The sequence below is a fragment of the Manis javanica genome, chromosome 13 (assembly GCF_040802235.1).
Source record: "Manis javanica isolate MJ-LG chromosome 13, MJ_LKY, whole genome shotgun sequence".
NCBI lineage: Eukaryota > Metazoa > Chordata > Mammalia > Pholidota > Manidae > Manis > Manis javanica.
The window spans coordinates 16186241-16208243 of record NC_133168.1 but is presented as its reverse complement, the minus strand read 5'-3'; the positions used below and the strand labels follow the sequence as shown (position 1 = coordinate 16208243).

The 22003-nt window shown below is 42.3% G+C and overlaps 1 protein-coding gene across 20 annotated transcripts in view; it reads right to left on the bottom strand.

The window, feature by feature from the left end:
- Nucleotides 1-22003, bottom strand: part of BACH2 (BTB domain and CNC homolog 2) — a 307650-nt gene that overhangs the window by 66633 nt on the left and 219014 nt on the right. For all 20 annotated transcript variants that reach the window (XM_037014235.2, XM_073220961.1, XM_037014240.2 and 17 more), the window contains one exon: nt 8891-9145. In XM_037014235.2, coding sequence (XP_036870130.1) covers nt 8891-9145 — 255 coding nt within the window. The remainder of the gene's footprint in view (nt 1-8890; nt 9146-22003) is intronic.

Here is a 22003-nt window from a genome sequence, read left to right as displayed (position 1 = left end):
TAAAAGCAAAAACAAGCCAACCCTTTATGTAGCCTGTGATTTGGTTAAGAACCAACACAAACAAGAATGTAAACATAAAAGTATTAACTGATGTGTGCCAACAATTTTACTTTACTTTCCTGGTGCTTCTAAGAACTGTCTTTTTTAACCGACAACCAAACGCCTCTCCAGGGCCCGGATATGGTCCATTTTATTAAGAAATTCTTGAATCAGTTTCCTGGTTTACAGCTTGTCCAACCGAGATTCCAGGTGTTCTCGCCCTAAGCACGGTCTCTTTCAAAAGCTGTCTGCTCGGATAACTTCACACCCACCAAATATGTCCTGGACACCCCAACAATAGAGCTGAAATCTGACACTGTTGGTGACATTCCAAGTTTCTGAATGGAATGTGAACCCATTACGATTATTAGGTAACTTTACTGATATCCTCAAATTCGTGCCAAGTGTTAAAGCTGCCAAAGAAAAGACAGAATAAAAACCAACTCTTGGATTCCAACTCCTGAGTATTTTGGTGTGGAAACTGTATTTTCTTGTAACTCATTTAAAAAAACACACCATACTCTTGCTGTTTAATTGCAATCTCAGTTTTCAGGAAGCAAAGAGAAATGAGATACATAATCGATGTTTCTCTTCCGTTAAGCTTTCAGCCTAAATGGTCCTGCACTTTTACTGGCAAAGCAGGGCAGGTAATAACAGTGAACAAGAAATCTATTCTAAGAGGACTGGCTCAAGTGAAGTACCACTACATCATGAGTGACTCAACCATCTACTCAAGAGTGATTACTCTGCAATGGAGAAGCCAGGCTAATTGGACAATGGCTTGCTGCCAGCTCATGTTGGCATGACCTACAATACCCTTGGCTGACAGCCATGGTGTCTCTCCATCGCACCTTATTTTTTTCTTTTTCGGTAATCTGGATGGGAAGTGGAAATAATTTTTTAAAAACCCTTCCAAGTGCTATTTAACTTTTTATTATGAATTAAAAGTTTAATTAAGTCCTCTGTAAAAGACCTGAGTTCTATGATTAAATACAACAAGATAATAGTTATGATTACTGATCAAGTGAGGAACTTCACAGCTCTGAACTTGGTCTTTAAAGCTATTATTAATTTTAATTGAAATAGCTAAGAGGCTCCATAATAGGGGAAAGAAAGAAATGCAAAGGCATTTAATTCATATACAGAGAGGACATTTAAAATGAACAGATACACTGGTAACTAATTTTATAAAATTTAATAAAAACAACTTTACCATCAAAGACTTTGTTATGAATCCAGTTTAAAATGCTGATTATTTGGGTCATTTTATATTATATAGGGATACATAGGTATAGTGGTAGGAATCTTTAAAACTGGCTTTGAAATCAGGTCATTTAAAAATAATTTTTATATATATCTTACTTTTTGCCTACTCAACTTCTACTATGCCAAAGACGAATGTATTTCTGCCTAAGTTTCTTTAAATAGGACTTACTGGCCTCAGGATTTAAAACACATAAGAGATTTAGAAACAGCTTATGCACTTGAGTTTTAAAATTAGCAATCGCTGTGGCTATTTTCACACCAGATTCCCCTCCCTCTGTATCAGCATCACTGAACAGTCTTCAGAGATGGAATCACAGTAGTATTAGCTCCCCTTTCTCATGGCTTTACTTTATTGCACCCCCATTTGAGACAGAGGCCCAGATTTCAGGGCTAGATGTCACCTTTGTTATTATAAAAAAGTTCTGCTTTTAGGCATTTCAAAATTATCAGCAGGATTCCAGGACTTGAAAACTTACTTGCCAGCAAGTAGTTACTTGGAATATTTTGACTTATTATTTATTTGCTTTTTTTTTCTTCTGCTGCCAAGTCTTACTAATGCAACTTGGAAAGTTGCACCATAGCTTTTAATGAGGATTCTGAGGTAAGAGCCATTTCAGAAGACTGTGCTTCCCTTTTATGGGAAATAATAACACCTACTGTTTACATAGCACCATCCTTCCAAGAAGTTTAACATATCACATTTCGTTCTTCTTAACAGCAGCCCTGCAAGTCAAGTGGTAACCAGTATTGTTACTCCCTACTTACTCATTTTGAAATTGAGCTTACTAAATACAAGTTTTTCCAACATGCTAGAACCTTCTGAAATGGTTAGAGAGCAGTAACCTGAGTATTCTACCACCTGTCGATGTTCTAAGTCATCAAACAACCCAGCTCTTTAACTGTCATCTCCTGTGAACTCTTGCAAGAGCACTTCTGCAAAATCTGGAAGCATTTACAAAGGTGAGGAAGAGAGTGAGCTCGCTGCTCTTCTGAGGGTCCATGTTTCTCTCCTTTCCTGACCGGTCTGCCTCCCATCTCCAGGGCCTTTCCCTACCTCTCAATCCAAATCTCTCTCTTCTCTTTCCACCCAGCAGGATTTCTTCTCACCCTCTGGCAGGAACCTAGAAATGTTTGCAGACCATAAACCCACGGTACAGGACAGGACTTCCGAGATCATGCAGCCCAGCTCTATGATTCTCAGTTAAGAACGTGCCTTGCTAAGCTGACCACTTGTCAGTAGATCCCGACCTCTATCAACCACTCAAGGGCATTTGTTTAGCAACTGGTCTTTTGTCTCCTGTATCATCAAGTTTTCTCTCTCTTCTGGAACTTTCCAATCAGCTCAAGTATGGATGGAATCGGCTCTTTTGTGGAAACAAAATAAACACCAGATCTTAATTAATGGCTTGACATAAAAGTTTGTTTCTCATTCACATCAGAATCTGATTTGAGTGAGATGACTGCCTTCCAAAAGTGATGCAGGGATCTGGGCTACAGGTCTTTGAGTTCTCTGGACACCAGTTAAATGGATGGGAAAGCACATGAAGAACTCATACCTGCCTTTAACTGTCTCAGACCAGAAGTAACCCACCACCCAGGACTTCTGCTCACATTTCATTACCCAGATCTAGTCACAGAGCACACCTGATTGCAAATTTGGTCTTCCTGTCTGACCAGGAAAGAGAGGAAAATTGGATAAGGGTGAATATTAATCATCTTTACCGTAGAGTGCAAACATGACGGAATTTCTTCCTACTTAAGACAAACAAAAACACCAAATGAGACCTCTTTTGGCACCATATCCTTCCAGCTACTGGCCCATTTATCTGCTCCCTTTAACTTGAAAGGCTTAAAAAATGTAGCCTACATTAGCTTTTTCAAATTCCTCTCTTCCCATTCCCTCTAGAACATAAACAAACTGGTTTTTGCTCCCACTGGTCCTCTCAAAGTGCTCAATGAAATCACAAATGGCTTCCAAGCTCTGGCTGGTCAATTTCAGCCTTCATTCCAACTACCGGCATCCGTTAACACAGTTGATAACTCTCTCCTTGTTGAAATACTTTCTTCAGCTGGCTTCCAGCACGCCACAGGTTTTTGCTTTTCCTCTACCTCTTGGTTGGTTGTGCCTTCTTGGTTTACCCTGCCAGCTTCTCTTTATCTCCCTGACTTCTCAGTTCTGGAAAGCCCCACCCAAGGCTCAATCTTGGGACCTATTGACTTCTTTTATTTTGTTTTATTTTGTTTTCCTATCTATCCTCACTCTCTTGGTGATTGTATTTTGTCTGTGGCTTTCAGTATCCCCAGTCCTCTGGTATTAACACTTCTATCTCCAGGCTAGACTTTCCCCATGAATTCCAGCCATGTATATACCCTTCGGTGTACTAGACCATTTCTGCTTAGATGTTAACAGATATCTCAAACTCAACAGGTACAAAATAGACCTTTTCGTACACCCCCCACGTGAAACCTACTTCTCCCAGTGTTCAGCAACCTCCGCTAACGGAGACTGCATTCTTCCAACAGCTCAGGTCACAAACCTGGGAGTGGTCTTCAGCTCTCCTCTTCCATCTTATATCCAAACTGTAAGAAAGCCCCAGGAGCTCTACCTTCACAGTACCATCAGCAGGTGCCACTGATCACCATGGCCCTGCTATCGCCCTGGGCAAGGCCATCAGGTCATGCCTGGCTTGTTGCCTTCACAACTTAAGTGTTTTCCCTGCTTCTGCCCTCTTTTGACCTCTTTTCACATAGCAATCAGAATAACCCACTCCTGCGAAACCTGTAATGGCCACCTAGCTTATTCCAAGAAGAGGAACATGTCCAAAAGGTGCACAGCTCGGCTCTGTTACCTCCGTGATACGCCCCTTCCCACTCTGCCCCTTGCTCATTCTGTTGCTGCGTGTCACACATGCCAAGCCCACTCCAGGGTCAGAGACTATTCCCTGCTATTCCTTCTGCCTGGACCAGTCTTCCCCCAGAAGCCAGCATGGCTGGCTCCCTCTGAGTTCTCTGGACCTCCTTCAAGTCTCTACTCAAAGTCTTCCCCTCAAACAGGTCTTTCTTGACCGCCCTGTTTAACTCTGTAGGACCCATTCCCTGACATTCCTTAATTCCTTCTTTATTTTTCTCAAATATACTAACCAAGCACATATTATACTTATTTTCTGACTCTCCTCCTTCTCCCCCACTGGAATATGAGCTCTGTTTTGCTCACTAAGTTCACCTAGCACTTAGAACTGTGCCTCCCGGTACACAGCAGGACCGTGATAAATATTTGTTGGAGGAATGAATAAATACAGGAGAAGAGAGAAGGTCACAGAAGTTGACTGGATTACTTAAGACCTTACATGCCGTCATGGCCAAGGCCCAGTTGTGGTTTTCACAGCCTCTCACGGCTGATGTTCCTTAGATCTTAAATCTGCCTATTACCCTTCTTCAGAGTTTTGTCTAGGTGTGAACAGGGTGAGGCCAGAGGGCTGGGGCTCTGCGCCCTGGGGAAGGTGTTTGTTCTTCCTATCCTGGGCATGCCACTTCCCTAAGACCTCACCCACTCTTTCCCACCAAATCTTACCCCCCACAGTACACTCAGGCTCAGAATGCTGCCGGCATCTTGAGCTGTGGTAGCGTTAAGTACTTTCTGTAGTATTACACCCTAAAAGGACTGCTTAAAGGCAACCATGACTGTCTTGCTGCCTCTTTGAGACTGGACCTACGCCATCCCAGAGACAGATCAGCTTTCAGATCCTCTAAAAACTTTCAGACAGCAAGATGCCATCACTTCTTTGCCGGCCTCTGTGCCTGGCGGTACTATTACAGGAATACTCTTCATCGCACCCTGCAGTTAAGACTTAACAACAAATGCCTTTTCTTCAGAATCCTTGTGGGACAGTTTTCCTTATTGTTGATCACTGAAAATAATAAGATCTGCCCAAAACTCTGAGAGAGAGGGAAAGCAAAAGACAGGGACAGAAAATGAGTGAGCAGAAGTCTGAAATTTATTTACACCTAAGAAAGCATAAGGCCCACCGGAAGGGGCCGTACTTACCCCTACCCTACAGCTATTCTCTGCATGGACCCTTCCCCTTCTCTAGAGGGTGGAAGGATATGGGAAACAAGTTCAAAGAAAGGTGGTGGAGTCTGGGCAATAGCTTCTTTTTCTCTCCTTGTTTCTCATACTTAACTTATTTATGGTAAACAAAAATGCTATATATACCTAAGGTATACAGGTGATGTTTTGATATATGTATATACTGTGAAATGATGGCCATGGGCAGATTAACTGACATAGCCATTAACACAGTATTTTCTTTCGGTGGTGAGGACAACGGAGATGTACTCTCTTAGCAAATTTTAAGTAGCTAATATACTTTATTAACTACAGTTACCATGGTATTATTAGGTTTCCAGAACTTATTCATCTTGTAACTGCAAGTCTGTACCCTTTGATCAAGATCTTCCCTTTTTCCCTCCTCCCCACCCCATCCTCTGGTAGCTACCATTTGACTCTGTGTAACTGAGTTTGACTTTTTTTGTTGTTTTTTGGAGGTTACACATAAGAGAGACCATTCATTATCTGTCTTTGTGTCTTTCTATGTCTGACATAGTAGGTCCTCCATGTTTACCCACGTTGCCACTAACAGCAGCCATCCTTTCTAAGGCTGAATGACACCCATTGTATATATATCACATTTTCTTTATCGGGGGGCGGGGGTGCAGGGGTGGGCCAAGTGTGAACTAGGCTGGGACAGGGCCGGCAGCTGATCTGAACTCAGTGATAGGATTATGGTGAGGCTTCAGGATTTCCAAGGAGCTACTCCAGTGTTTTTTCTTCTATCATGTGAACCAAATGTCAGTTAGTTCCAGGCAGCTATTTTTTCCAAAGTCGTGTTTGGGATATTTGTCTATTCACCACTTGGTTCAAATTCTAGGAAGTCATTCACTGAACTAAGAGGGCCAATGACATGAAGACTGCAAGCACTTTTCAGTGTACACAGCAAGGAGTGAGACACAATGTTCCACGCTGGGGGCCGCAGGAGGGTGCTTTGAGCAGGGCGAGAGGGCGCTGGGAAGGAGGCCTCAGAAATAATTACAGACCTGCAAGGGTAATGCCACTGGGGCCGGCCTGCAGGGCCTGTCAGCAAGAGACTTTGAGCTGCGTTACTGATACTATATTCGTAGCTACCTATAGCTTAAGGTTTCAGATAGATGAGAAACCAGAATGTTTTAATGGTTCAGAAATGCAGATGACGTACGGATAGCAATCATTTTACGTGGTTAGGGAAAGAGAAGATCAACGCGTAACGTAATTCCTACTTAACTGGAACACAAGGTCAAACAGCAGCTTTTTGCATGATGTCTACACAGCGTGCCCCTTACTTTAAAGCGTGCCCGATGCCAAGGAAATAAGCAATTCTCAGGGATTTGATCAAAAAGGAAACCTTCAGGTTTAATGTCATATGCATTGATATACCTGTTTCCCTTAAATTTTATTGCTTTGATCTTGTATTATGATAAATAATTCAAGGACGTCAGGATTTTAGGGGTTTTTACAGACAAGAACTGGGGCTCAGAGGGGCACAGGGACTACATGAGGATCCCAGAACCAACTCGGGGAAGGCCAGGGTTGAGGGCACATACTCAAGGGAGACTCAAAGTGGGGCCAGCAGTCACTGAAGAGAAACTAAATTACACAAAATCTGGTTTTCATTTGTAAATATGACTTTAATGTAATCTAATTTTTTGAAAACCAGTAAAAAGCATAAGTGCAGTGGCTCTCAAACAGACATGGATAATAAGTTAACTGTAAGTCCCACCCCTTTCCCAAGACCATTCTGGATCAGTGGATGTTTTCCAAATGTTTGCTTGGAATTCTAGAGTTAGAGTGAATTCAAAAGGTGTACTTGCTGCCTATCTAGAGGAAAAGAAAAATATCTTAACATTTGATAGGGATAGGAACTGTGCCAAGAACTTCTATATTGATCATCTCACCTCATGAAGGGGTAAGTATGCACCCACTAATGTGGATGAGGAAAATCCAGCCCAGGATCCCCAGGTCCCACCACAGCTGCCATTCCTTGGCCTTTCCACATTGCTTGGCACATAAGCTTCCCTCTCTACCCAGGCTCCGATGACGTTATCTTCAACCGATTGGTCCTTTTGCTTCCAATATTGGCATCTTTCTAGTTATCTAGTTATTAAGGGAGTGAGGAGTGGTAGAGGAGCCTTTTAGGTGGGCACATAAAAAAGACACTCATGTGAAAATGCTAAGTTGCTCATGCAGTCCCCATTTTATCAGCTGGCCACTCTCCTGCTCTGCAGAGGTAACAGCATAAGTTGCTTAACAAAGGACTGGATCTGGGGACCCCCTCTGGTGCCCCCATGTCTTGTTTCCCTATTTGCTTTTTATGGAGAATCTGGATGCCTTTCTGTGGAGCAGGTGCTTGCCCCACCACTTCCTGCTATTTTTTTTTTCTGAATGCTTTAGTTTTTATTGGTACATACAATACACTTCCTATCTTACACATAATCTGCCTTACCTCACGTATATTATTTGCCAGGCCTTTTGAGGCATTTGGGTTTGTGATTTCCCGCATTGAACGTTAGTTGTATCTGTTAGCACCTCCCATCAGGGTAACGGGGTCTCTGGTTTCCCCTAGGGTTGTTGTGGAGAGTGGCTCTGTGGGTCACAAAATACTCTGGGGACTATGGGTGTCAGCTGCACCCCGAGCTGTGCAGTACACAGATTGCAGCTCTGGTGGTGGTGGCCCCAGTGCGGCACGCTGGGCTGGTGCGCAGGGGATGCTGCTGGCCCTGGACACAAAGCCTACGGTTGCTGCCCAGTGTTACCCTTAGTCCCATGAATATGAAGGGGAGTCAGGATGATGGAAGAAGAGGAACCGTATTCACAGCTCAGCTCAAAGGGTGATGTTTGAACCCGTCCTTGGAGTTCCTGCAGCTCAAATCCTGAAGGTGAGTATCACCTCTGGACAGAAGCAGGTCCCGCTACTCATGTCCCCAAAGTATAGAAATGACTGGACTCACTGAAGCGATTAAGAAACTTCAGCAGGGTATTTTCAACAATGGTGAGAAAAGCAAGTATACACTTCTAAGAATCTTACAATACTAACTCTGAAAACTACCGCTTGCTTTTATTTTCCCCCCAGTCAAGGAAGGTGCTGTGAATACTTTCATTCTTTTACTCTCAACGGAAACCAAATGCCCCTTCAACCATTTGAAAGAGAAAAATCATAGCAACAGTCCCAGTGATTCAGATCCCACAGCTAGGATGGTACCAAATTTTGGTTGAACTACTCAGAACCCGAAGCATAAGTGAACTAGAAACTATGAGCCACAGGGAGATTCAGTTCCCCTAAGAAAGATTCTCTGTTCAGATTCATGCCTCTGAAACTTTAAGTGCATCAGACAGAAACTGGCCATGCCACAAACACAATGTGTGGGTGACCTGGACATCAGCCCCAGAGCAGGGAAATGGCACAGGGTCCACCTTCCAGCTCCTACTCAGCCAACTGTCTACAGAGCAGTAAGCCTCCATTAGCAACCACACAGACAGACCAAACTACTGTACCTCCTCAGGCAAGCTGACCACCAAGTCATTTTTCGTCTGCCCAACCAGCGCCTGCCAGAAGTATTCGCTGCACGCGGCCAGCACAGCCCGGTGGGCCCGGAACTCCTTCCTCTCCACGATCAGAGTCACGTCACAGAGAATATCCTTTTTCCGCTGGTCATTGAGGCCCAGGAGGATGTTGGTGCAGTGGACTGTGGACTCATACACATACATGGGGGAGTCAGGCTTCTCATCCACAGACATGCCGTTCACACCCTGGAAGAAAGGAAGGCCGGGTCAGCATAGTTATCCAAGTTGGTGAGAGGAGGTGAGAAGGTGAGAGAAGGCACGGTTCCTGTGCCACGAGCGAGGCAGAAAGGGGCAGAACTGCCCATCAGCATCTTCATGCTAGTTAGCACAGTGAGCTCAGAAAACACAACTGGAAAGTCATGTCCTATGGCTGACTTTGATCTTATGCACTTACTGCATCCTTTTACCCCACAGAAACAAAGCCGTGGCTTTCAATGGAACACTCAAAACAATTAGAATACACACATACTTTAAAACTTGGTAATTTTGATTTTGCTAGCCAACTGAACACGAACTTCCACATATAAATAGTCCTAATTCAAGTATTAATTGAGGTTTGTGTTAAGAGGAAATGAAAAACGGTGTAGTATTTGCAATGCTTTCTTGATGAAGTACACGTAAGTTCCCAGGTTGCAATTTGGCTAAGATGCCGAGCAGAGTAAATATCTAATGATGACACCTAACAAGTGAACTAACTGTATGTGTACAGAGTAGATGTCATCGGCACTGCAACTGCCCTCCGCCACTTGCAGACAAAGCACGACCCACAGAATCCTATTGTTGCTCATGAAAAACTCTTGAAAGGAGGTGGAACCATGCTGTCATTATCCCAGGAGATTTGATGTACAGCCTCTCTATGGAAACATAATATATATTAGGAGTCATAAAAAAGACATGTTTAACAGTGAAGATTACTTTTACAAAAGAGTTCTTTGCTTTAAAAAGTGTCCACCGATGTATTTTTGAAACACTGTATCTGTAATAATTAAAGTACATAACAGTTTTCCAGTAATGTTTACTACAGCATGAATTCCAATAGTGAGTCTTACAGTCTTTTTGGCTTTATTCATATTTTTTAACAGTTTTACATATAATAAACTGCATGTATTTATAGTGTGCAGTCTGGTATGCTTTTGCTTATGCATGTAACAATGGAACTGTCATCATAATCAAGTGAATATATCCTTCACCACCAAGTCTCTTTTTACCCCTCAACAGTGCTTCCTTTGCACCCCTCAGTGCTCCATCCCCTGAAACCATAGGTCTGCTTTCTGAGTTACTTTAGTTTTCATTTTCTGTATTTTCTAAAAATAGCATCATACAAATTGTATTCCTTTATGTCTCGCTCTTTGTACTCAGCACAGTTATTTGATGATTCAGCTGTGTTGTTGCATGCTTGCATCAAACATTTGTTTCCTTTAGTGCTGAGTAGTGTTCTATTGTGTGGATATAGTGCAATTTCTTATCCATTCATCTACTGATGGATATTTGGGTGTTTCCAGATTTTGGCTATTACAAATGAAGCTGCTCTGAATCAGTGTATAAATCTTTGTATGAACATGTGCTGTCATTTCTCTTGTGTAAATACCTAGGGGTGAATGGATGGATTATTTGGGATGTGTAAGTCTAACTTTTTAATGAAACTGCTCCTGCTTTCTAAGTGGTACCATTTCACATTTTCAACAGCAGCATATGAGAATTCCAGTCCTTTCACATCTTTGCTACCACTTGGTATGGACAGGCTTTCATTCTAATAGATAAACAGTTGGCTTTGAACAACATTGGTGTTGGGGTGCCAACACTCCATGCCATTAAAAATCCATGCATTGCTTCTGACTCCTCAAACACTTAAGTACTAATAGCCTGTTGACTGGAAGCCTTACTTAACACATATTTTGGAAGTCAACTTAACACAAAGATATTTTGTACTGTAAGTATGCTTGTGTCTTAGTTTGGACTGCTGTAATAGAATATGAGAGATTGGGTGGCTTAAATATCAGGAATTTATTTCTCATAGTTCTGGAGTCTGGGAACTCCAAAATCAAGGTTTCTGGTGAGGGATCTATGCCTGGCTTGCAAATGGCTGCCTTCTCCCTGTGTTCTTGAATGGTGAAGTTCTGGTCTCTCTTCCTCCTCTTATGAGGACATTAATCCTATCAGAAGGACTCCATCCTCATGAACTTATTTAACCCTAATTACCTCCCAAAGGCCCCACCTCCAAAAACCACCACATTGGAGGTTAGGATTTCAACATATGACTTTTGGAACATAAACATTCACTACCTAAGCGCTGGTGATGAATTCTTTCAGTGTTTGTTTCTCTTAAGAAGTCTGTTGCCTTCATTTTTGAAAGTTATTTTCATGGGATATAGATTCCAAATTGACAGTGCTTTTTCCTTTCAGTACTTTGAAAAAGATCATGGTACCAGTTTTTCACTTTCATGAAAAATCTGCCTTCATCCTTATATATAATCCTTTGTATATAATCTTTTTGCACACTAGCTACATTTACGTTTTCCTCTTTATCATTTGTTTTGAGCAACTTGATTAGAATGTGCTTTCATGTAGTTTTTTTTTCATGGTTCTTGAGTTTCTGGGATGGGTGAGTTAATAATTTTTATCAAATTTGGAAATATGTCAGCCATGCTTTATTAATTATCTGAATGCAGATACCTGAAATTGTCCCACAGCTCACAAATGCTCTGTACATTTTTTTGGTAGTCTTTTTTTTTCCTTCTGTGTTTCATTTTAGACAGTTTCTATGGCTAGGCATTCAAGTTCACCAATCTTTTCTTTTGCAGTATCTAATTTGTCATTATTCATTTCACAGTAATTTTCATCTCAGAAATTGTGGTTCTCATCTCTAAAAGTTTGACTTTTTTTTTTCTAACTTCTATGACTCCACTTACGATATTCAATCGTTCCTCCTAACCTTCTGGACATTTGGAATACAGTTCTAATAATTATTTCTGTCTGTTAGTTCCAACATCTGTGTCAATTCTGGTTCAGTTTTGATTGATTGACATTTCTCTTCACTATGAGTCATATTTTCCTGCTTCTTACGTACGTGTGGAAATTGCAAATTTTACCTTGTTGGATGCTTGATATTTTTGTGTTTCTATAAATATTCTTAAGCTTTGTCCTAGGACTGTTACGCGGAAGCAGTTTGATCCTTCAGGTTTTGCCTTTGAGATCTGTTAGGTGGGAATAGCAGAATTTATTCTAGGGCTCCCTATTCTCCACTACTGATTCAAGATGCTTTAAGTACTTTACACAATGCCTCTTGAATTATGTAGGAACAATTATTATTCTTGGTCTTCGTGAGTGCTAAGTACTGTTCCTTTGATCATACTGGGTTCTTTCCCCATTTTCAGTACTTTCTTCACACACGTGTTAATGAGTGCCTACAGAATATTTAAGGGATTGCTGGAGTTTTCTCTGTGCCTTCTTTTCTCTGCTACCCTGCCTTCTGAACTCCAGCTACCACAGCCTTTCAAGACTATTGACTCCACCTCCTCAACTCAGGAGTCAGCCAGGCTCTCTGGTTCTTCCTTTCTGTGTCCTGCCTGCAGATGCTCAGCTTGGCTTCCTTCCCTAGGGATCAATGTCTTCTGTTGCATGGCATCCAGTGTCTTAAAAAACACTGTTTCATATATTTTATTTGTTTTGTAAAACTAAGTTTACATGGCTTCCATAACTAGTTAATTGCTGCTAAGTTACTTAGTGTCTAGTAAGAAGACAAATATTTTGTATTCTGGCTTCTTTTCCATGGAATGTTTTCAGGATTTTCTTATCTCCCATATAGGGTTTCAAGTCTGATTTACTTCCTCCATTATTAGTTCTTAAAATATTACTCTTCCTCCTAAGACATTCAATTTTCTCAATTAGTCTGTGGATTTTTAAAAAAAAATCACAGTAATTTGCATAAAGCAGGGAACACTCAAAACTGGGTGGAACAATTAATGTTCTAGGATGTGAATGAGAAGCAGGAGATTTATAAGAGATGTCTCTTTGTTCCAGCCTATTTATGGGTAATTCATACAAATGCAGCACCAATATCAAGAAAAGAGAAGGATACAAAGCCATAAGTTCTTTAGTCAAACATGAAAGGAAAGAAAATCAAAAGGGAAATGAAAGTGAGGTGCAGTGGGAAGAGTGTGCCGGGAGTCGACGGCATCTGGCGCAGCTCTGCTGCTGAACACCTTTGTGGATTCTGGATAGACTGCTTACCTTTCTCTGGACCTGCTTCCATGTTTGTAAAATGAAAAGTCTGAACTGGAAGACCTGCAAAGTTCTTACATATCTACAATTCTGAGTCTAAGGTCTATAAAAGAATTAGCTGATTGATCACAGGGAGTGGGATCCTGTCATTTTAGTTGAGAGAAGCTAGCTTTCTTTGACCTTATAAAGATCATTTGTGCCCTTTTTTGTTGCTGATGCAGCATGGCTTAGAAAACCGCTGCTACCGAGCTGGTTACAGGGAATGGGGGTGGACAATACACAGGAAGAAACCCAAGCCTCCCGGGAGAGAACTAGGACCTCAAGTCCTGCTCCCGCAGCTTCCACGTTAGGAAGCTCTGTCTGAGTAAAGGCAGGGGAACAAGTCCCTCAAAGTGAAACTGAATGGGGGATATGGGGAATCCGAACCTAGGAGGACATTGGGCATAACAGTGGAGCTGATGCTGTGAGCTCCTTCAGTCCTGAATATGTTGGCCCAGAGGTTTGTTTTGGAACCATGGCTAAAGAAGGGAGTATAAACTGAAAGAATGTCACCTGGGAACCCCGTGTGGAGTTCCCCTGAGACCCAAGTGGGGGCCCGGCCACATGGAGAGCCCTGGAGTGGATTCCTCCCCGCGGGCAGGAGCGGTCATTGACTAGCGGTGAGGCGAGGGCAGTGGGTGGGCCGTCAGGTTCCAGGACACAAGCACGATGGCATCTTTCTGCCTCTAATGCAGCTGGGGCAGGGGGCGGTGGGGGGCGGTCCTTAAGGAAAGACTTCGTATCTTGCTAATAGGGTGGGTTTGGGAAAAATAAAGGAGATGTATATACACTCCGAGATGATGAAGCAGGCTCTGATAGTGACATGAACGTGGATGTCAGTTTTTTGGGTTAAACCTTCCAGAGAGTTTTAGAAGATGTTAAAAACATATTAGATCTGTTCATCGAATGGAATAATCTAAAATCTATCATTCCCATGAAGCTGTTGCTAGACTTTCACCTGTCTGAGGATTTTCTTTATGACACCAGTTCCTGGATAATCCCTCCTTAAGGCCACGCCAGCACCACTCTCTCCCCTGGGCCTCTGCAGTCCTATTGGATCTTATCACACTCCTCCCTGATGGCCCCTCTTAAGGCAAAATGGAACATTTTGTTTCTTCTTCTTTTAGAAATCAGTCAGCCTTTACCACCCTCCGATTATTGTGGGTGTGCTTCTAGCACCTCCCTCCAATTTGTCTATTTTTGACTGACCAATGCCACCCTGAATTCTGTTTCTCTAATGCATTATGCCCCATTAAATTTTCTTTTTTTTCTACTTGCCTTACTAATATTAATTTAAAAACATTTCTTCCTCCTAATGAAGCAAATCCTGAAATCTGTACCAGGACCCATGGGATCTAAGAATGAAATACTTTGTAGTGAGTTAACAGAGCCCAGAATAGCATGCAGGGGTCTGACAGCCAGTCTTTACGTTAAGCATTAGACAATGTGTTAAAGCGTGTAGACAGACATTAGCTGAAATCGGATTGCAAGGAAGCTTTCCAAAGGTTCTGATTTTGGGATTTGGCTGGATCTCATTCTTCTTTTTATAGGCCAAAAACCCCAGCTGCACATGTACATACACATACCCCAATCATCTTATCATATGGTTCAGCAGTAAAAGTTAATTACTATTATTTCATCATAGTATGCTCATCCCCTCAAAAAGCTACACAGACCACAACTCTTATCAGTCAAATAGACGGTGTTAATGAATACAGATTCACTTATTAACTTACTCATTCAGTCTTCACTCACCATTGACTTACATTCAGAAATTAAAACGTCTAAAACTTAGTTCTGAAAGCAAAAGTGTTAATCAAAAAACCCAAAAAAGAAAAAAATTCTACAGTGGGAAATCTGAAAAGCTGTAATTCACACACACATACAAAATTTTAGTTTTTCAGACAACCTGTCATGCCTACGATGTTTCAGAAGAAAAATGAATAAGCCTTGCAGGTAATGAAAAAGACCAAATTATAAGCCGTTTCACTTGAAATTCCAACCGCATTTCCCCTAGAAACAGTGCATTATTTAAATACTTCTGTGGATTAAACACTAACTTATTTAGTAATTGCTGAGTAAATTTCTGTTCTTATCAAGCATGCTTTTTATAAAAACGTTATTTACTATGAAATGGTGAGGGTGAGTTTTTACAAAAGAGGGTTACCAAGTCTACAGAAATTTTCGAGTACATAGGCTATTAAAAGTACTTTTGGATTGGAAACACTTTTCAATCGCATGAAGACTCAAACTTCTTACTTAAAGTGGAAAGCAATCCAGTCTCAGTATTTCATAATGGAAAACTGCAGTGCCTGTCACTTAATGTCTCTAATGCCTTAGCTAAAGTAAGAGCCTGACATGGAGCGGCTGAAATGCTCCATAGTTTTTATTTACTGAAACACGCCATCTGCGTGCCTTTGCATTAATGCCAAGGGAACTGAAATCTAAGGCTGGTTGTTAGGAGGAAGCACTTGCGATTGTATTATCAAATCCTTAATAGCTCTGAATGGTTCTCATACTTCAGCATAAGCTTCCATTTTCCTTGACCTTTCAGGAGGAAGTTCAAATTTAGTGACATAGTTTGCGACAATGGTTTTTACTCTACAGTTGAAAAATATACTTAAAAAAATGTAGTGACAATCACAAGTCCCATTTTTTTGGTAATTTTTATTGTTTCATGTAATCTTTTAAAGAGACCAAAATATAAAATAACCCGAACTTCCAAAATAGCTAGGGTGTGATACAGAGGCTGAACTTCCAAAATATCTAGCAATAAAACAGTGACACTACTGAGGCAGGGACATGGGACAAGCATCATGATTAATTCTTCCTGCCTATGATGAAAAATGTCAAGATATAAACAGTGCAGTAAGAACAGAAGGGACTCCATCTTAAGGCTAAGATTCCATTTTAAAAACCAGGGAGTTGGGAGGTAATAAGATTCCTAACATATTTTGTAGTGATTAGCCAAGAACCAACCCTATCTTAAGGCAGGGCAAGCAGTTCTAAATGATAGGTTTCCACTGCTTGAGGGTAAGCACTATCCTGGAGAAGAACAGGATCAATGAATTCTTACGAATATCTAGAGGACTGACTATGGATGAGGACATAATGTCTTTCCCTGGAGATAGATATCATGAGACCACATGTCAAGCTTATGTTCCCCAGGCCCTTTACCTACCATTCTTGAAATCCTTAAAGACAGGAATCCTAAGCCTTTAAGTGTCCCTCTTCTCTGAGGCTGGCTCTACTCCCCTTTCTTTGAGGGGTGTACTTTGCCTTTAATAAAGCTGTCTTGCTGCTCAACTTACTGTGTTTTGTCTCTGTGATCTTCCAAGTCTCTTGGGAGATTAATGAGACCCTTTTTACTAGTGGCAATCATCTTTGTTACTTTACTACTTCATTCAGTTTTCTAGACTTAAGCACAAGTCTTCTCTCTCTCTTTTCTACTTCAGACAAGTAGGGAAGGGCTACTACGATCTCTGATTTTGGCTTGCAAATTCCCATTGCCTGGGTTACCCAGATGGGACTACCAGCTGTACAATCATTCTCTTTAGTAGCCTGTCTGAAAATCTCCTTTCTTTGCTTTGGGAAGTTCTCAGAACATTATCTTCCTCCATCCAGTGCTCTGTGGCTCCCGTGAACCCTGGGGTGGTAGGGGCTCAGTCCCCACACCATGCAGACCAAGCAGACATTGGATGCCCGGTGACCCTGGCTCCAGGAGCTGCCAGGACAACTGCCCTGTGCTGAGCAGGAGTTCAGTGGACTTCCTCTGCTCTTCCTTGCTCTCTGCTGTCCGCCTGGCTGCTGCCGTTCACCACCACTCTCGCTTTAATGAATTCCTTCCTTACCTACATTGCTCTGACCTATTTGCGAATTCTTCCTTGATCAGAGTCAAGAACCCTCCCCTGTCCAGGTTGAGGTTTCACCTAGTGAGCAAGGAGAGACCTCCCCAGACTCGCTGCCTGACGACACTACTAGTACTTCTATATTTACCCGAAAACTGTATGCAAAGCAGAGTGTGACACAAAGGCTGAGCTGGAAGAAATATTAGCATGTTGGTAGCAGACTCTATGTATTCATCTGAGGGTAGTAAAGAGTTAAGGATATATCACACATCCACCAAACTGGAAAGAACTACAAAATTTGACAATATCAAGTATTTCGGAAGATGTAAAGCAACAGGGACTGTCCTCCATGAATGGTTGGTTCAAACTCTTTGCAAACAGTTTGGCATTATCTGGTAAAATTGAAGATGTGCACATGTTCTGACCTGGTAATTCCTTTCCCAGGTTATATGCAAGAGGTGCTCCTGCATGTCTGTGACAAGAACGTGGTACAAGAGTGCTCTCAGCAGTGTTGTTCAGTGGAACAACAATGTCGGTAGCAGAATGAATAAATACATCGAGGTAGATTTTTATATTAATATAACGGAAGAATAACAAAGCAAATAGAGCCACATGCAACAATGTGCGTGAATCTCACAAAGTTGATGTTGGTTACTGAGCTGGAGAAGACACAAAATTTGTAACATACAATTGGATTCCATTTGTACCAAGTTCAAAAATGTGCAAAACTTAACTATCTAGTGACACATACATAGGTGGGAAAACCATAAAAAGAAGACTTAGGAGAAAAGTCCCACTTAGGGGGACAGAGTTGTTATTGGAAAACGTCCCTGAGGGCCCTTCAGGAGGTGCTGCCACAACGTTCTATTTGTTGACATCAGTGATAGGTGTATGTGGGTTCACTTTATGTTAAATTATACCCTCATTTTAGGCACCTTCTATATGTGCACTACATTTTATAAGTAAAAAACCCCTTCTTTTCCCCCTGAATTAAACATTGAAAGAAAGGGCTAACAACTCAAGAAACCTGCCTCTGGTACAATGACTTAATTACAAAGGCCCCAGGGTGGGCTTTGAGTTTCAAATGAAAAACCACACCCACATCTTAGTGTCCACGATTTGAGGTCAGAGGGTCCTTAAGGGCAGTCAGATCTAACCAGTTTCAAGTCGTACATTTTCAGTAAGAATCTGTAAAAATGGGCAGAATAGGCTTTCAGGAGGTGGTGAGAAATCTGAGCCTCGGCTTTGCCTCTGACGACTCTTTTCAGAGATCTCATGTTTCATCTTCTCTCTTGTGAAAACCGAGTCACTTCAATGCACTTCCACTTCCTGATTTATAAAATGAGGAAATGGACTAGGTGACCTGCAAGGTATTTCTAGCTCTAATTGCTATAGTTCTATGAAAGTACAGAAAATCTAGGAAAAACTTGAAACATGAGTTTCTCTAACTACAGTTCTTGAGAAGTTTTTTTTTTTAAGTTAAGATGCTTAAAGTAACATAGCTGGCAGGAGGGGAGAAATGCTATTACATAACTTTTGGGAGAGACGAAGAAGAGAGGAAGACTTGCCTGATAACAGTGTGAATTTTTCCCCCTTACAAATAAGTCAACCCAAAGGAAGAATGAATCAAGGGCCAATTTCCTTACATTAAGGGAACACAGCGCCCACCGGTACTGACAACAGTTCAACACTGAGCGCTATTCCCGATCTCCCTCCCCTCCAAAACAGTGCTCTGCTGTGCAGGACAGGTTCTCAGAAGCTGTCTTAGATACGAGGCTAGGGAATCAAGCCAACTGTCCATCACCCCCGCCTGTCTGAGTTTCCACCCAGTGATGCTGAATGAGGCAACAGTGCTTAGGGACCAGGGGAAGGTGATGGCTTGGCTATAGCAATAACATAATGCATGAACTCTTATCTCAAAAAGTAGATGAGACAATTACATGTTTTGAAGTCAATGTATCCAGGCTGTCCAGGTTACACGATGATTGCTAGTGGAGGTCAGGTGATGGTGGGGTGTGGGTGTGGACAGGAGAGGAGGGTAGGCAGGGGGAAGTGTGGAACTGGGGATTGCGGAGTTGGATACACAGCTTTGTGATCATCTACCCTGCTCTTTTTTCTATATTTTGATGCTTGCTCTGGGTTCTTTTGTGGTAACACCTACCCACTCCCTGCCAGCTAAGAGTGCAGCCAAAGCCCCCATTTATTCTGTTGGGGTAGGTCCTTTTCTTTTCTATCTTGTCACTTCCAGTTTGTCTCTGGTGCTACTTCTTTGTATCTATGTTCTCCATTTATATTTATTTCTCATACATCCGTCTCTGCTTCCTGTTAGCATGTGCTTCTTGCCTATTAGGAGTTAGAGGACAGAGAGAAGTCATTTCTTTTCTACATTTTTCTTTGTGAGATACTCTCTCCCAGTATCCCCTTCCCTCCCCTTTAGCCAGAGAAATATTACCCTAGAGCTCCATGTTGCTACTGTGAGAAGAAATTATGGACAGTGAGTAGGAGGCTAAATGAGGGGGGGAGAATCTACTTACCTCATTAAGGTTCCTTCAGGGAAAATGCAAGGATGGGAAACTGAGAGATAAGGGTTAACACTAAAAGAATAAAAGATCCCATTTGACTCAGAGCAATCTTCAGTCTGCCTGGATTCTATCAGACACCCTTCTCCGCGGGGAAATCATTACAGAGAAATGACATGCAAAGTGCGCCATAAAGCATCTGAGTCAAACCAGAGGGAGAATGACTCAACGGATCGTTTTACATTTTAATAGAAGGCACTGCAGGTTTGTGCCTAGCACACAGTTCAACACAGGGAGTGGATCCCCTTCCCAAAACTTCTCCATCCGGTGGGAGGGGGAGTTCCCAAAACTTGACAAGAGATTTTTCTGTCTTGGAAAAGAACTAAGTAAGTCAAGCCTCACAACAGAGAATCAAAGACTAAGAAAAGACAACAGACAGTCAAATGCCGAACAAAGGGCACACTGCAAGCCTGTCAACTCCAACGTTAGTGTTACTAACAAACAAAGACTGTCAAAAACTGAACTTAGTCATTAATGGCCTTCAACTCTGATTAAGGGGAAGGAGAGAAGAGAGAGAGTCAGGGAGGGAGAAGAGAGAGAGGACAGAGGAAAGAAGAGAACATCTAAGTGTTACAATAAAAAATTTCTGCTCCTTGAATTAGCTTCAAAAGACACTGTAATTACAGTCAGAAATTCACCCAGGAGGTCAGTGGCAATGCTGGGCTTGGACATCCATAGGAAGGCAAGAAACCTTATTAGCAACGCCATCGTTCCAAGCACATTTTCTGGGCTAGTTATTGCTCGCAGGTGCTAATATGTATAACTTGCCAAAGGTAGATTACTCTGACCATGGATTATGATGCAAGAGCCTGGATTATTAAACCTGATTCCTTGGGGGAGGCCACCTCCAGGCACACACTTCTGACAGAAAGGGCTGCCTGTACATAAAGAACATCTGAAGCCAGGCAGCTGTTCACTCTTGTGACCTCCACCGATGCCTGGCTGCTTCCTGAGTGGGCACACCACTTACAGGTGGGAAGGAAAACAGAAGGGAGTTTCTGAGGCTTGTCACAGAAAAGGTTCTTAGTAAAAGGAAGCTTGCTTCTTTCATGCAGTAGAGTCTTTTGGACAACATGATTCTGTTCTGAAATATCATCTTCTTTGCAGGGATTCGAGCTGGATGGACAAAGTTTAGATGGCAAGCAAGATGGTTCACTTGGCAACTGAAATCATCAAAATGCACCCACAGCAAGCAGCATCTAACCAGGACAAGGAAGTCACCTGGCTCAAGGGTCCTTTGGGAACTGCTTTGGGAAAGATTTGTAGATTTCCAACTGAAGCCTGGGCACCTTCACTCCTGTTTTTCCATTTAAAAATGATTAAAACTGTGAGGCTTAAGGCTGTTGGTCGGCAGCCTGTTAAGTCCCACATCTGGTAATAAAAGCACTTGGACCATCTGTCACTGTACAGGAGATCAAATGGAGTTGGAAGAGTAACACACAGGTGAAACGCTCTCCTGGGAGGTTGGAGGAAAGGCAGGAGGTCAGTGAAGGGAGGTCGGGGGTGGGGGGGGAATGATGTGCTTGGAGCCTTTCAAGTCCCTGTCCTGTCGTTGGCGGCTTCTCAGAGGGTCATTGTTACCGAAAGGCAGGGACATTTATGCTTCATGACACTGAGTATGCTGTTTAAAACATAAATCTTATCACACACCTACAACACCACCACTCACACACAGCATTTGTACCCTCCAGAATGCGCTTCAGATAAAGCAAAGCATAGTAAAGAACAGATTATTGTCTAAGTCACTCACTACAAAAAGTCAAAACTGCACTGCCACAGGGGAGAAAACGCTCTCTCTCCAAGTGGTCCCAATGGTGTATGTGAGAGCCAGCTCTTCGCCGGGTCCGGACAAGATGGAGAGGCACCCGAAAGCACCAGCAGCCAGGCTTCTCAGCATTTTCTTGACTCTTACCATGAATCTGCTTCCCATGTCTCCTTCCATCCCTAGACAGATGGGCCCCTGGGCCCAAGGGCTTTGGGTACATTACTTAGACTCTGTGACCCTTGGCTGCCCACCTGCAAAGACTATATGAAGAATAATGAGATGAAGCAATGATGTATTCAGGATGGTCTTTGCATCACAGCAAACACTCTAAATAACAGCTATTAGCACGAAAAGAATATTACTTTTTTGTACATTACGTAAATTTGTAGTTCTGAACAGACTGAGAGTTTCTTACAGTTGAGGCAAACCTGGACTGCATGAAGAATGACGAATGTCTTCTTTTGCCAGATTCTCTTAAATGTGGGGAAAGGCCAAGTTGCCTGATTTCCATACATGGCCTGTGAGAAAAGGATGCGATAACGTGTGGGATCTGATGCTCTCTGGCAGCTTTGGCCATGACACCATTGCAGGC